Genomic DNA, 16,270 nt, shown 5'->3' with positions numbered 1-16,270 from the left:
AATCATTGAACACTACATCAAAAACTAATGATGTACTATGCAGTGGCTAACTGAACACAATAAAAAAAAACATAGAGCATAATGCAACAATCTTGGGTGGGGGAGGAATGTGACTAACCCAATGTTGGACTGAATGAAAAATAATTATTGATTGTGGATGTGTTTCCCCCTCCCATTGACTTTGTGGTCTGTGTTATATTTTATTTGACAAAAAGACAGATTTTCAGTTGGGCAAAGAATAGAAGCTTTTAGTAAAGAACAAAAAAAAGCCCCCAGTCATGTGTTATAGGAGATGCTATAAAGAAAGTAGTCTAAGGGTTAAGTTAAAAAACATAGCTGGAAGTGTACCTTTGACTTGCATAGAGCATGAGACTTAAGGAAAGAGCTAAAAACATGCTGTGCTAGCAAAAGGAAAGGAATACTCTTCTTCCCAGGATAAATCATGATAAGCCTATATGGAGCCAAGGCAGCTGGCCCCTAATGGCGTGGAAATAGATCAGGGTAGGGTGAAAAGAAGCAAGAATACTTTGAGGATCCCAGTGAGCATCCCCAGAAGACATAATATACAAGAAGCTTAGAAAGGAAATCACCCCATACAAATATAAATTGTAAGTTAGCAGAAAGACAGTCTTTCCTATAAAATGTAGGCCCCACGAAGGTAGTAAATGCAAGTGATATGTTCACTCTAATCTACATCCTTGAGCAAAATGCCTGACCCTTAGTTAGATACTCAAATTATTTGCTAAATGAATAAGGATCACCAAATATAGAATTAGAATTGGGGAAAGGATCAGAGTTTACCACTTTCATGCATAAATAAGTAAAACTGACACTGTTTTATATTATATGTATAAATATTTATATCCAGAAATTCTTGGTCTACTTTTCAGATATTCATGTAAGTAATGATATTTGGAGCTTGATGTTGAATAGATGCAATATGCCAACCCTGCCATTTTCTTTGATATATAAATCAAATTGTATTGCCATGTATGATTTGAGGGAACCATTTCAGTCCTATTGAAGCCTGTAAAAGAATCAGTAGGATATTGAGCATGACACATGTTTTAGCTTATTATATATTAGGTAGAAGAATGTAGTGATACTAGACAGAGAATTCTAAACAGTTAATCTGATTTCAATAATTTTTCAGAGATTTATTCTGGGCCATGCTTTAAGCCCTTTCATAAATAAAAAAGTGTCCTATAGCTTATAAAATGTAATGTAAATGGCCTGGAATAGGACAATGTGATTTTTTAAGTCAAGAATCTAAAGTGATAAATGCAAACAAATGCTGAGGCAATAATGATGTACTCTATAATACAAAAACTCTATACCTGCCATTATTACATGCTGTAGCATCCTCAAATACTAACAGGGTTAGGTTGTCAGGCCTACAGGGTTATGGAAGGTAAGCTATGCATCACAGAAAAGACCAAAAATATGTGCTTTATTCAAAGTGCAGCTCTCCACAGTCAATTTGTTTTCTGACGCTTTATGAAAACTGAGATTATCAGATAGTTCACTACCATTCACAAAAGGAAGAACAGCAGGTTTGCGGAAAGATAAAAACAATTAAGTTTAGTTCTGGACATGTCAAATATATGTATCTGTGAAACATGTATGTACAGAGAGAGCCTGCGACAATTCCAATTCTGATTCCTTCGGCCCTTGGAGCTTAATACCTCTGCCATGATCAGTTTTGTTCATATAACAGAGTATGCTATACAGATATGATCATTACAATGTACCATGATCTAAATATGTTTGGGAAGCACAGGTCCAGTGAGAAACTAGATACATTGCATTTAGAACTCAGGAGATGATGTCTAGGCTAGAGATTTTGGGGTGCCGTCCACACAGAGGTGCTAGTAAAACCCCACAGAGGGACTTCTACTCCAGGCCATGTTGGAGTAACTGGTACTAGACTTGCTCTCCTGTTGTAACAATTAGAAAATTGGACAAAATAAAAGAAAGAGCTGTTTGACAATGACTCTGAAAAAAAGGGAAACAAATAAAATAAGTCCTACCATTGTCACCACTTGCTACCTGAGAGCACATTCTGAATGGTAGCATAGGGAGCTTGGAAGTCTTGCTGAGCATGGAAGTCTTGCTCAGGTGGAAGAGACAAAGACTGGAGTTCAGAGAGGCTGAGGCAGCTAGAATTTGCAGGGCAGTGTACCAGAAAAGAGAGAGTTATATAGAGAAAGAACTAAAAAAAAAAAAAATTTCTATGGGTCTCCTTGAGTCTGTCCATTGAATACTAAGCCATGAGTGGCCAAGATAAAAATGTATGAGCTAGGGCACCTGGGTGGCTCAGTCAGTTGAGCATCTGACTCTTCATTTTGGCTCAGGTCACAATCTCAGGGTCGTGGGATTGAGCCCCACATTGGGCTCTGCACTCAGTACAGAGTCTGCTTGAGTTTCTTTCCCTCTCCCTCTCCCTCTGCCTCCCCCTCTGCTCTTCCCCCGGCTTGTGCTCTCTCTCTCTCTAAAATAAATTAAAAATAAATAAATAATCTTTAAAAGAAAGTCTATGAGGTTAGCCAATGAAATATCAGGGAATTTTAAGCTGAACAATTCCAAGAAGCGATGCAGAGCTGGGAGATGTTTAAGTTCCAACCAATAAGAATGAGGAGAAAAAAGAAGGCAGACTTTAGTAGTAGGACTAACCTAGCCAGTAAAAGTTACCTTATATTTGTCCTAACAAGCTTAAAAAGAAGCCTCAAATGGACGAAGTTGAGCTACAAATAACTACCTAAAAAACAAATTTCAATACTCTTTAATAGAAGTCAACAAAATCAAGACATGCAATACCCATGATTTTCAGGATCTAATCAAAATTGCTAGACATACTCTTAAGAGGGAAGTATATACCAATACATTAGGCCTACTTCAAGAAGCAAGAAAAATATCAAATATACAACCTAACCTTACACCTAAAGGAGCTAGAAAAAGAGGAATAAATGAAGCCTAAAACAAGCAGAAGAAGAGAAATAACAAAGATTAGAGCAGAAGAAATGATATAGAAGCAAAAGAAACCAATAGAACAGAACAATGAAACCAGGAGCTGTTTCTTTGAAAAAATAAATAAAATTGATGAACTCCTAGCCAGGCTTATTAAAAAGAAAAGAGAAATCACCCAAATAAATAAAATCAAAAATGAGAAAGAAGAAATAACAACCAATACCACAGAAAGACAATTATAAGAGAATATTATGAAAAAAAATATATGCCAACAAAGTGGACAACCTGGAAGAAGTGGATAAATTTCCAGAAACATATAAATTACCAGAACTGAAACAGGAAGAAATAGAAAACTTGAACAGACTGAAAACCACTAAAAAATTGAGTCAGTAATCAAAAATCTCCCAACAAACAGAAGTCCAGGGCCAGATGGCTTCACAAGGGAATTCCACCAAACATTTAGAGAAGTTAATACTTATTCTTCTCAAACTATTCCAAAAACTAGAAGAGGAAAGAAAATTTCCAAATTCATTCTTGAGGCCAGCATTTTCCTGATACCAAAAGCAGATAAAGACTCCACTGGAAAAGAGAACTACAGGCAATTATCCTTGATGAACATGGATGTAAAAATTCTCAACAAGATACTAGCAAATTGAATCCTTAACAGTACACTAAAAGAACCATTTGGCATGATCAAGTGGGATTTATTCCTGGGTTGCAAGTGCTTCAATATTCGCAAGTCAATCAACATGATAGACCACATTAATAAAACAAAGGATAAGAACCATATGATCCTTTCAATAGATGCAGAAAATGCATTTGACAAAGTACAACATCCATTCATGATAACAATCCTCAAAAAGGTAGGATTAAAGGGAATACCTAAGCAAAATAAAGGCCATATATGAAAAACCCACAGCTAATATCATCCTCGATGGGGAAAAACTGATAGCTTTCCTTCTACAGTGAGGAACAACACAGGAATGCCCACTCTCACCACTGATAACATAGTACTGGAAGTCTTAGCCACAGCAATCAGGCAACAAGAGAAAAATAAAAGGCATCCAAATTGGCAAGGAAGAAGTCAAATGTTCACTATCTGCCAATGACATGAGACTGTATTTAGAAACCCTGAAAGACTACACCAAAAACTTGCTAGAAATGATAAATGAATTCAGTAAAGTCGCAGGATACAAAAACCATGTACAGAAATCTGTTTTATTTCTATACACCAATAATGAAGCAGCAGGAAGAGAAATCAAGGAATTGATCCCATTTGCAATTGCACCAAAAAGCATAACATACCTAGGAATAAACCTAACTGAAGAGGTAAATGATGTGTACTCTGAAAACTAGAAAACACTGATGAAAGAAATTGAAGATGACACAAAGAAATGGAAAAAGATCCCATGCTCATGGATTTGAAGAATAAATATTATGAAAATGTCTATAGTACCCAAAGCAGCCCCTATCAAATTACCAACATCATTTTTCACACAGCTAGAACAAAGAATCTTAAAATTTGTATGGGATCACAAAAGACCCTGAATAGCCAAAGCAATCCCAAAAAAGCAAAGCAAAGCTGAAGTCATCACAATTTTGGACTTCAAGTTGTATTACAAAGCTGTAGGGATCAAGACAGTATGGTACTGGCACAAAAATGGACACACAGATCAATGCAACAGAATAGAAAACTTAGAAATGTACCCACAACTGTATGGTTAGTTAATCTTCAATAAAGCAGGAAAGAAAATCAATGGAAAAAAGACGGTGTCTTCAACAAATGGTATTGCGAAAACTGGTAATCTACATGAAAAAGAATGAAACTGGAATGCTTTCTTACACCATTCACAAAAATAAAAATGGAGTAAAGGCCTAAATGTGAGACAGGAAACCATCAAAATCCTAGAGAAGAACACAGGCAGTAACCTCTTTTATATCAGCCGTGGCAACTTCTTACTAGATATGTTTTCCTGAGGGAAGGGAAATAAAAGCAAAAATAAACTATTGGGACTTCACCAAAATAAAAAGCTTCTGCACAGCAAAGTAAATGATCAATAAAACTAACAGGCAGCCTATGGAATGGGAGAAGGTATTTGCAAATGACATATCTGATAAAGGGTTAGTATCCAAAATCTATAAAGATCTTATAAAACTGAACACTCAAAAAACAAATAATTGTTTAAAAAAATGGGCAGAAGACATGAGTAGAAATTTTTCCAAAGAAGACAAATAGATGGCCAACAGACACATGAAAAGATGCTCAACATCACTCATCATCAGGGAAATACAAATCAAAACTACAATGAGATATCACTTCACACTAGTCGGAATGGCTAAAATTAACAACACAAGAAACAACAGGTATTGACAAGGATGTAGATAAAGGGGAACCCTCTTGCAGTGTTGGTGGGAATGCAAAGAGGTGCAACCACTCTGGAAAACCATGCGGAGGTTCCTCAAAAAGTTTAAAATAGAACTACCCTATGATCTAGCAATTGCGCTACTGGGTATTTACCCAAAAAATACTAATTCAAAGTATAAATGCACCCCAATGTTTATAGCAGTACTATGAATATAAGCCAAAACATGGAAAGAGCCCAAATGTCCATTGACTGTTGAATGGATAAAGAAGATGTGGTCTACATACACAATGGAATATTACTCAGCCATCAAAAGGAATGAAATCTTGCCATTTATAACAGCATGCATGGAGCTAGGGAGCATTATGCTAAGCCAAATAAGTCAGTCAGAGAAAGACAAATACCATATGATTTCACTCATTTGTGTAATTTAAGAAACCAAACAAGTGAGCATAGGGGGAAAAAAAGAGAGAGGCAAACCAAGAATAAACTCAACTGTAGTGAACAAAGTGATGGTTATCAGAGGGGAGGTGGGTAGGGGGATAGGTTAAACAGGTGATGGGGATTATGGATTATATTTGTGATGAGCAATTGGTGTTATACAGAAGTGCTGAATCACTATATTATACATGTGAAACTACTATTACACTGTACGTTAACTAACTGGAATTTGAATAAAAACTTTAAAAATCACTAGACATGTAAAAAGGGAAAAAAATGTCATGCATTACCAAGTTAATATTTATTCATTAGGAATACATGTAGAGGAAGAAGCAAAGGGTGGCAAAGATGGAATGCTGGAAAATACCCAGCCAAGATTTAGAAGATGAGAAGAAGAAAAAGGACCTGACAACAGTCACTTGAAAGGTTTAATACAAGATTTTAGAAAAGTCACAAGATGTTGAGTCACAGAAGTCACATTAGGGAGAAAGTTTCAAAAAGGAGGAAATAGTTAACAAGGAGATCCAGCAAGACAGAGTCTGAAAATTGTCCACTGGATTTCACAGAAGATACCTTCTAAGCCTGGCAAAAGTAGTTCCAGTGGAGAGGTTGGGGTAGAAGCCAGATTGCAAAGGTTCTGAGGTGTCAATATGATGTGGAGAAGGAGAGATGCTAGTTGTCTCAAGGCAAGATTGTCTCTGAGCCTGGGTAGACAAATATGTGTACATTTTTCCTTTGAAAATATTTCTTAAATATTCTACAACCTTTTTTAGCAATGTCTCCTTTCTCTTATAGACATTTATTTTTAATACACAATTTCCAATAAGAATTATGAAATTAAAATTGTTACCAAAAAAGGCATTCAGCAGCTTCTGAACCTGAATGTTGCTGCCCACAGTACGGTATAATCCCTCTGTCTTGATCCCTAGGGAAAGAAATTGAGGTCAGTTTTGTTTCCATAGCTAGAGCTTTCACTTTCCTCAGGGTAGAGAAAGTAGGTACTTATACCCTGGTGTCAGTTCAAATAGGAAAGTGTCTCCCTACCCTCTGCAAGCTCCCCAGCCTTCCCCTGCAATAGGGGAACTGTTTTGAAGCCTCTCTCCAAATTATTCTCTCCATACTTTCATTTGGATTATACCAAGATTTCATTAATGTGAACAGAAGAGAATATACTCTATAGTAAATTGAAAAATATGCTTAGGTGGGTAGCAGCAGGTGGCTGAGAATAGGGTTTAATTGAAAAAGGGAGCTAGGGTTTAACTGAAAAAGGAGGAAATATCAACCTCCGAATTGCTTGTGAACAGTGATATAAAGGAAGAAAGGGATGGAATATGGCATATGTGAAACAAAAAGGCCATTTTGCATATAGAGAAATTCTAGCAACATTTCAAAGAATAAAGAGGCTTGGCTCATATACTACCTGCCCACATTCTAAATATTCTCAGAGAGAAACCAGAGAGTATCATCAACCTGGGAAAACACTGATTCCATATTTGTCTGAGTTCAGCTTTGCACCCCATCAATTTTTAAACCGATATGTATTGTGGCAGAAATGGAACTCTTATTTATTTGCAATGGAACTGTCATAACACTATTTGAGGAGTGCCCAGTAGTATTTTAGAATACTTTATAAGCTGTTTGAAGCTCTTTCTCTTTATTTTTTTTTTAATACAAGAGGCTGTACATATTTAATATATACAACTTGGTGAGTTTGGAGATAAATGAAACCATCACCACAGTCTATGCAGAAACACATCCATCACCTCTAAAACTTTTCTGTGGCCCTCTTTATTCATTATTATTTTTTTGTGATAAGAACTCTTAACACAAGATCTACCATCTTAGAACATTTTTAAGTCTGCAATACAGTATTGTTAACTACAGCTTTATGCTGTACAGCAGATCTCTAGGACATAATTATCTTGCATAACTTAGAATTTTGTACCATTTGATTAATTAAGCTCTTTCTCTTTAAAAGCAGGGAACCGCAAATTATCCCAATATGCTTGGATACCACTGGCTTGGAATTTGCTGGAATTTTAGAAATTTGTGTCTCGTGTTCAAGGTTCATAAATAGTCTTCATTGCTAAAATGAGTCCTGACCAACAAATGACATCATTGCTACTTTAGAGAAATTGCCCCAGAATAAATTCAGAGTGACCAAATTCAAACACCGCCAACACTCTGGTTCATGTCTTACCTTTGGTCTCAATGACATTGATGCACTTCCTAACAAATTTGAACCCCACTTCATTCAGCTCCACTGTTTCAAACAAAGGAAAACAGAGTTAGATCCTGCTATAACAAGCTTTACCTACCAAACATTTATTGATCATGCTAAGAGACTGCAGTGAGAGAATAAGGGGTATGGTTTCTCATCTCCAATACCCTTAAATGGAAAGATCTTTTTTTTTTTTTTCCCCAGGGGAAAAATAGAGTTTTTACTCTTACAACACAAAATGCTTTTAGTGATTCCATTGTATTATGTTTGTTTTAGACATGAGCAACATCAAACATGAAATGTTAGGGTGGAAATGCACATAATTTCTATCATGTGTTTAGAACAAGAAAGATATAATGTTCTTCTCTATATTACTATTACTACCCACACCATAAGCTAAGATAAAGTGACTTCCTTATTTCAGTAAGTAGACATATTAAAAAAATAGGTCTGAATTTTATTCCACACAAAGGAATCAATAAACACACTTGCATCAATATTACATATTATTGATGATAGTATTAACTGTGATTAGGACAGCTAGCAGTTTGTAATGTCAATAGATCATAAATTTGACTCACTTTCTTCCTGTTTTGTTATGGGGCTGTGGTAGATCTACAAAAAAAGAGAAAGAAAAAGCCATGGCTATTGGGAATCACTATAGGTGAGTATGGCGAATAATACTAAATCTCTTTCCCTAGATAGTCCATCAAAACCATTAGCGACTCTAAAGCTTTAATAAGATGAAAAAGTGGGCTAAACAGAATGATCTTTGCCTAGGTCCCTAGAAAACACTTGGATTAACAATCTCTGAAGACTACAGCAGATTCCAAGTAGCTCACTGCAGCCTACCCATCTTAGAGATTTACTTATGTAAAGCTTGGAGAATTTTTCTGATGGAGCAAGAGAGCATGAGAGAAAAGAAATAGTTTTCTAATGGATATATGGCTAATGGGCATTGATGGTAAAATGTAAATGTTCCCAATTCCAACCTCCTACCCCAAAGGCTAACTAATAGGTGTTTCTCTGTAGAAAAGCAAGTGTCCAACTGAAAGAGATCCATGCATTGATCAAGATTTGTCTGAGTCATATTGAAGTACACACTGTGATAGCTGTGTGAGAAACCAAAGAGGAGATCCTTGACGAAGTCTAGTCCAGGCTCCACCTCTACCTCATTATGAAATCTCAGGCATGTCCTTTTCATTCTCTACACTTCAAAATTCAGATCTCTAAAATGATCGGGATTGGAGTAGATGTCCCTTGAAGTCCTGATCTTCTTTGACACTTTAAACAAAGGCATGTATACTATGTATAAGATTAGTGAATTGGGGTGTTTAGTGAAGCAGCAACAATAATAATGTGAAACTGCAGGAAATAAGCCTTCTATATGGTACCTGTTAGTCTGCTTTAACAATCTCTCCTTTTAAAAGAAAATTATCTGCATCTGTGTGTATGCCCATGGATATTTCAATGAGGGAGATTTCTATGCTGACCAGCCCTTGCTGCCACTTTTATAAACAAGATATTTTTGGGGGCGTCTGGGTGGCTCAGTCGTTAAGCGTCTGCCTTTGGCTCAGGTCATGATCCCAGGATCCTGGGATCAAGCCCCGCATCGGGCTCCCTGCTCAGTGGGAAGCCTGCTTCTCCCACTCCCGCTCCCCCTGCTTACCTTCCCTCTCCCTCTGTGTCTCTCTCTGTCAAATAAATAAATAAAATCTTTAAAAAAAATAAACAAGATATTTGTGGAAAGTCTATCATAATCAAGTTGTTAAGGATCCACATTCAGTGGACCCATATTCTAACGTCATTCTCCACAAAAAGCCATCTGCATCCTTTGACCTTTAAAACCTAAAGAGAGAACAAGTTCAGAAGAGGGAATCAAGAATAAAATGCTCTGCTGAGCCTCCCACCATCTTCCTAGAGAAACATCAAAGGCATGCAAGAGTTAAACTTCTTGGGTGCTATAAATGCAATCTGAGATCTGGGTACTCCTCTTTAGTCTCCAGGGCACTGAGGAGACACAGAAAGAAAACCCTGGAGTATATTTCCCCCTCTTAGCACATTCTTGCCTTGCATAAAACAAGAAGATTAGACTATATCCAAATATTATGGAATCTCAGTAGCTTTGCACTCTTTCTTCAGCCCAGTTAGAAGCACCTAAAACTAATATAGCACATTATGGTTGACAGACTTCCATTCATTTGATTTTTCAAAGCAACTCTGTGAGGTAAGTAGAACAGAGATTATTAAACCCATTTTACTGAAGAGAAGAAAACTGAATCTCAGAGAGACGGAATAACTTGCTCAAAGTCACACAACCACTGAATGGCACAACAAGGATCCAAATTCAGGCTTTTGGAATTCCAACACTAGGAAGGTGATATTAGTTCATATGCCACTAGAAGAAACCTACATGGAAGATACTGAAGAGGAAAAAATGCTTTTCCCTCGTTTCTGACTCTTCATATTGGTCTTTCTACGACAGTCACTAAAACTTTTAAGGTACTGTTTGTCCTCCTATGGAACAATGTTCTAAACGGACCGGTACATCTTGGGATATGGGATGGCAGTACCATCTTCCCCACCAGCTGTACCCTTAAAGAGAATAAGCTGACTTGGGAATGTAAGATGGGGGCAGCAAAACCATTTTGAATAAAATCTTAATAAATGCTTATTCAGTTACGACAATTATTTTCCATCTTTCTATATGAACACATATGTTGTATAAACTGGAAAAAGGCTTAATTTTCTTAAGAAGATCTTGTGGGCACAGCTGCATCATCTAACACTGCAGCAAGAAGCTGAGAAACCTGGATTCTAGGCCCAGCTGTTATGCCTTTTCTGAGAGTAAGCCCAGAGAAGTCCCTCACCCTCTGGAACTCAAATTGCCTTACTTTTTAAGCAAGAAATATCAAGTCAACAATTCCTTCTAGCTCTAAAATTTTGAGTCTGACAATCTGACTATTTAATTGTCCTAGACCCACTGGTACCACTCAGGGCACTCACACACTGGATTATGGTGCTGAGGTTTCTCTAGTATCCTGAGGTAACTTACGGGTTCTTTTCCATCCATAGCCTCCATCCATAGCCTTCTGTTAGCTTCTGAAAGGGCCTGCAAAGTGATGGTTCCTGGCCTAAGGCGAAAAAGAGGACAAGTTAAAAGTAGAAAACTCACCTGAGAAAATGAAGTCTTGTGATCTAGGGTCCCTCTCAGCCCTGGGAGGTGTCACACTGAGCGGGCACATTGAGAATTCCAATTTTTCAAAATCTCTTTTACTCAAAAAAACAATGAAACATTTAGAGAGCAGTAACTTTGGGAACCCTAGGGGAGATGGTATCTTGGCAGCCTCATGCCAGGGTCAGGCAAGGAAATAGGAAGGTAGATGCCAAGACACCTCACCATAATACACACTTAAATTGGCTCCATTGTACTTGAGACAAACTGTGGCTCTCTTTGCCTTTCTCTCTTGGAAGCCAGCAGTTTGGTCTTGGCTCTAGGAGTAAGCATGTTCAGCACGGGCACATTCATCCACCCCCACCCCCACCCCCCAAAAAATGGCTTTCCTACCTCCCCCATCTATGATGTCCAAAGAGTATTTCCAGCTGGAAAGAATTCAACAACATGCACGCTGGCTCAGCACAGGAAGGAGGCCTTTTGGCTGACTTAAGCAATCTTATGACTAAATAATAACAGTTACTGAATGCTCATTAGGTACCAGATTCTGTTCTAAGTACTTTATAGGTATAAATTCATGTAATCTACCCAGGAACCTATAAAGCAGGTACCATATAGGAATCCCTATTTTACAGAAGGGGAACTGAGGCACCGAGTTGTTCCCTAAGTTCACACAGTGGGTAAGTAGACAGCCAGGATTTAAATTTAGGAATTCTGGTCCAACAGCCATGTTCTTTCTTAACCACCATGCTACAAGGCCTTTTCTCCATCAGAGATGGCCTCAAACCCATTTTTTTTTCTATTTACTTGTAGGCTACCTATAGTCAGAGATACTCCAAGTTGGTATACTCTGTATGGTGTTTTTAGACTTTCACAACCAAACTGAGAATTTTCAGATTGACCATATTATTGCAGATATAAAGTCTCCTTGCATTATCTGTATATCTGCACCATTATGAGAAACTGGTTCCTCTTAACTCCTTCTGTTAAGATAAGACCTCTCTCAGAGTCATGGAATGGTAAGAACAATGACAAGAGAGTTCAGAGAGCCTGGAAAAGTAACTGGGTCTCTATGGGCCTCAGTTTCTTTATCCATAACGGTGTTGGAACAGATGAGCTGGGAGGTCCCTTCCAGTTTTGATACCATGGGATGCCTATTTGACTTTCCATCTTTTACTCCATTAAAGTACATCTTAAAAAGGAAAACCCCCAAATGATCTTTAAGACAAAATCAACTGAAAACCAGGACTTGGCTTTGGGCACTGGATTCTTTCAAGTTTACTCTAACAAATAACCACCTTTTTGGATATATCACATGGGGCTAGAAAGTCTAGAAATTTTTGTAAAGACAGCTACCCAGCTGAATCCTGAAGCCAGAGGAAGAACAAGGAAATGGGCAACAGATATAAAAGCAGACAGTACAGACCAGAGATGACATTAAACACATTCTGGAACTTCCCTATCTAGGAAATGAAAAATCCAGTGCGTGTCTTCTCTTAACCCTACAGAGAGGCCGAAAGAATGAATAAGTGACTATTCAAGAAGCATTTGAAGATTCTTGGGTGCCACAGAAAGTCAAATTCACAGAATAATATTTATAAGAACTGGATGACAAAGTAGAAAGAACACTGACTTCTAGTCCAGGATCTTCCATTGACTATCTTTATGACCTTAGGCAAATCCCTGCCCTTCCTGAGGCCCCAGTCACTCATCCAGAACAAAAAGACATATATTGCATATGTGCAGTACAGTGCAATGGTCAAGAGTGTGGGTTTGAAGACTAGAATTCCTGGATTTGGATCCTGGCTCTACCATTTGCTGTGTTACCTAAGTTGCTTAATTTCTCTCTGTCTCCTTGTCTTCCTTTGTGAAATTGGGATAACACCCCATACCTCATGGAACTGAGTGAGGATTAAAGGAAATTATACTCTTCAAGGGCTGAGAATAGTGCCTGGTACATAGGCCAATGTTAGCAGTTGTTGTTAGGTTATTATTATTATTATTATTATTATTATTATTATTATTGCACTTCAAGTTCTATGAGCTGTAAGCCTGTGGTTTCAAATATTGGCAGCAAATCTAATTATTTACTTTTTTAAAGATTTTATCTATTTTATAAAACAGAGCGAGAGAGAGAGAGAGCACAAGCAGGGGGAGCGGCAGGCAGAGGGAGAAGGAGAAGCAGGCTTCCTGCTTAGCAAGGAGCCCAACGCGGGGCTTGATCCCAGGACCCCAGGATCATGACCCGAGCCAAACGCAGAGGCTTAACCAACTGAGCCACCTAGGCACCATGGCAGCAAAACTAATTAAAAAAAATAGTTACCCTCTATTCCTGAGAGAGTAAAAGGGACTCAAAGAGTCCTTAGCTCTCTGTGCTGCAGGGACATGAGTATAGGTGACTGATGCTTGCTGGGAATGCTGACTTTGTTTCTTCTATCAGATTTACTAGCCAGGAAAGCAGATGCCACACTCCTCAGAAAACCTCATGTGCACAGAGGTACCTCAGCACCTGTTCATTATTATATTTGACCCTTTATTTCACAGCATGTTTATTCTCCTTATAAGACAATGGAACAAAATTTTAAAAAAAAAAAAAAACAACATGGACTTTGGAGACCTACAAACGAGTGTTTGTGCTCAGCCTTGCCACTGTATGACTTTGGGCAAGTAACTTAACATATTCAAGTCTCAGTCTCCTCACCAGTAAAATGGGGGAGGGGGATTAAGTGAGTGACTGTTTTTTAAGAGCCTAATATGTGGTAACTAAAATCACAGACACACCAAAACTTTAATTCCTGGGTTCTAGTCTCAGAATTCCTCAGTGTTATGGGGTGGGAAAATACATTTAAAAATAAACACCAAATTGAGTACCTATCATGAGCCATGTATAGCACTAGGTGCAAGATATATGATGATAAACTGGTCCGAGCACATAATCTCAGGGCCAAATTGTCTGCAACTGCTTTAAGTCTATGGGGATATTATTTGCAAATAGCTTGCAAATTTAAGCTTTCTGAAAAGGGAACCAGAATGAAACTAGACACAGAAAATTTTAATTTCTTTTAAGCACCGTGATGCTGCAGAGCGAGAGACAATAAAGGTTCATGAAAGAGAAGCCACAGCCAATAGTCATTTTTTGCAGTAAAGAGGAGTATAGTTCCCCCTTCCAACTAGGCCTGAAGCTGTTGGAAAAATGAGGGACAGCTGCATGGTTACCAGTAACGATGTTTACTATCACAACCATCTTTGGTCAGGACCATCCATTTCTAACAAATCATATGGATTAACAAACAGAATTTCAAATGGGGAAAAGGACTTTTTACTTATTTCCAGACTAAAAAATAAATAAATAAAAGCCCTCATCTCTCAGTATAATCTTTATGATTCCAGTCATTGATAGTTTAGTTCATATGATATTGTAATTCAACCTTTAAGTCCCTTTCTAGGAATCTGACTGTTTTGTTAAATTCTATTCTACTATGTAGTACCTAACACATAGAAATAATAGACCGAAATAACATATAGGAATATTCATTCACTGAATTTTGGATCAACCTCTCAACTACATAATATGCTTTTCTCCAAAGAAACTCCAAATGCTCTCATTTTAAAATTTCAAGGTGAAATTCACCTCTGATAAAACTGCCCAGTTCCAGAAAACAAAAAGAGGGTACTGGAGAGAAACAAATGCAACAAAGTACAAAGTTTGAAAGCCTTAGCTGAAATCAGAAAGTTGATAATCAAACTATTTCCAGTATACCTGCAAAGTAGGGGAAGTCTGTATCATGTTTCCACCAAGTGGGGAAAAAAGACTCCCCAATACCACTACCATCTTCCATGCTTTCTATCTCCCCTTAAAAATGTGTTTTAATTCACTTGTTCTTGTATGTTATATTGGGAGATAAAAGAATGAGTTTTGCTGAATGGGAGAAGATACTTGCAAATGACATCACGGATAAAGGGCTAGTATCCAAAATCCATAAAGAACTCATCAAACTCAACACCCAAAAACCAAATAACCCAGTTAAGAAATGGGCAGAAGACATGAATAGACATTTTTCCATCGAAGACATATATACAGATGGCCAACAGACACATGAAAAGATGCTCAACATCACTATTATCAGGGAAATGCAAATCAAACCCAATGAGATACCACCTCACACCTGTCAGAATGGCTAAAATTAACAACACAGGAAACAACATGTATTGGCAAGGATGCCGAGAAAGGGGAACCCTCTTACATTGCTGGTGGGAATGCAAATTGATGCAGCCACTCTGGAAAACAGTATGAAGGTTCCTCAAAAAGTTAAAAGTAGAGCTACCCTATGATCCAGCAACTATACTCCTAGGTATTTACCCAAAGGATACAAAAATACCGATTTGAAGGAATACATGCACCCTCGTGTTTATAGCAGCATTATCAACAATAGCCAAATTATGGAAAGAGCCCAAGTGTTCATCGACTGATGAATGGATAAAGAAGATCTAGTGTACACACACACACACACAAACACACACACACACACACAGGAATATTACCCGGCCATGAAAAAGAATGAAATCTTGCCATCTGCAACAACGTGGATTGAGCTAGAATATATTATGCTAAGTGAAATAATTCAGTCAGAGAAAGACAAATACCATATGATTTCACTCATGTGGAATTTAAGAAGCAAAGCTGTTGAACATAGGGGAAAAAAAGAGAGGCAAACCAGGAAACAGACTCTTAACTATAGAGAACAAACTGGGGTTGCTGGTGGGGTGGTGGGGGGTGGGTTAAATGGGTGATGGGCATTAAGGAGGGCACTTGTGATGATGAGCTCTGGGTGTTGTATGTAAGTGATGAATCACTAAATTCGACTCCTGAAACTAATATCATACTATATGTTAACTAACTGGAATTTAAATAAAAACTTGATACTAAAAAAAAAAAAAAAAAAAAAAAAAAAGAGTGAGTTTTGTTATGCTGTCTTTGCAGCATCACCAAACGTTGACTGTTGCAGCATATCTGATAGCAAATTAAATCCTAGGAATGACTTATTCTGCCTAGAGCAGGTGAGGCAAAGCTGGCTGAAGTTCCCACAGGGAAAACCAGCTCTG

At 37.7% G+C, this 16,270-nt stretch overlaps 1 protein-coding gene across 3 annotated transcripts in view; it reads right to left on the bottom strand.

The window, feature by feature from the left end:
- Positions 1-16,270, bottom strand: part of OPHN1 (oligophrenin 1) — a 507,505-nt gene that overhangs the window by 170,721 nt on the left and 320,514 nt on the right. For all 3 annotated transcript variants that reach the window (XM_032393808.1, XM_032393806.1, XM_032393807.1), the window contains exons 12-15: positions 11,048-11,126; positions 8,574-8,607; positions 7,972-8,034; positions 6,622-6,696 (exon numbers count right to left, since the gene is read on the bottom strand). In XM_032393808.1, the coding sequence (XP_032249699.1) occupies positions 6,622-6,696; positions 7,972-8,034; positions 8,574-8,607; positions 11,048-11,126 (251 nt within the window). The remainder of the gene's footprint in view (positions 1-6,621; positions 6,697-7,971; positions 8,035-8,573; positions 8,608-11,047; positions 11,127-16,270) is intronic.

The sequence above is a fragment of the Phoca vitulina genome, unplaced genomic scaffold (assembly GCF_004348235.1).
Source record: "Phoca vitulina isolate PV1807 unplaced genomic scaffold, GSC_HSeal_1.0 scaffold77, whole genome shotgun sequence".
Taxonomy (NCBI): Eukaryota; Metazoa; Chordata; class Mammalia; order Carnivora; family Phocidae; genus Phoca; species Phoca vitulina.
This window is presented reverse-complemented; position numbering and strand designations above follow the sequence as displayed.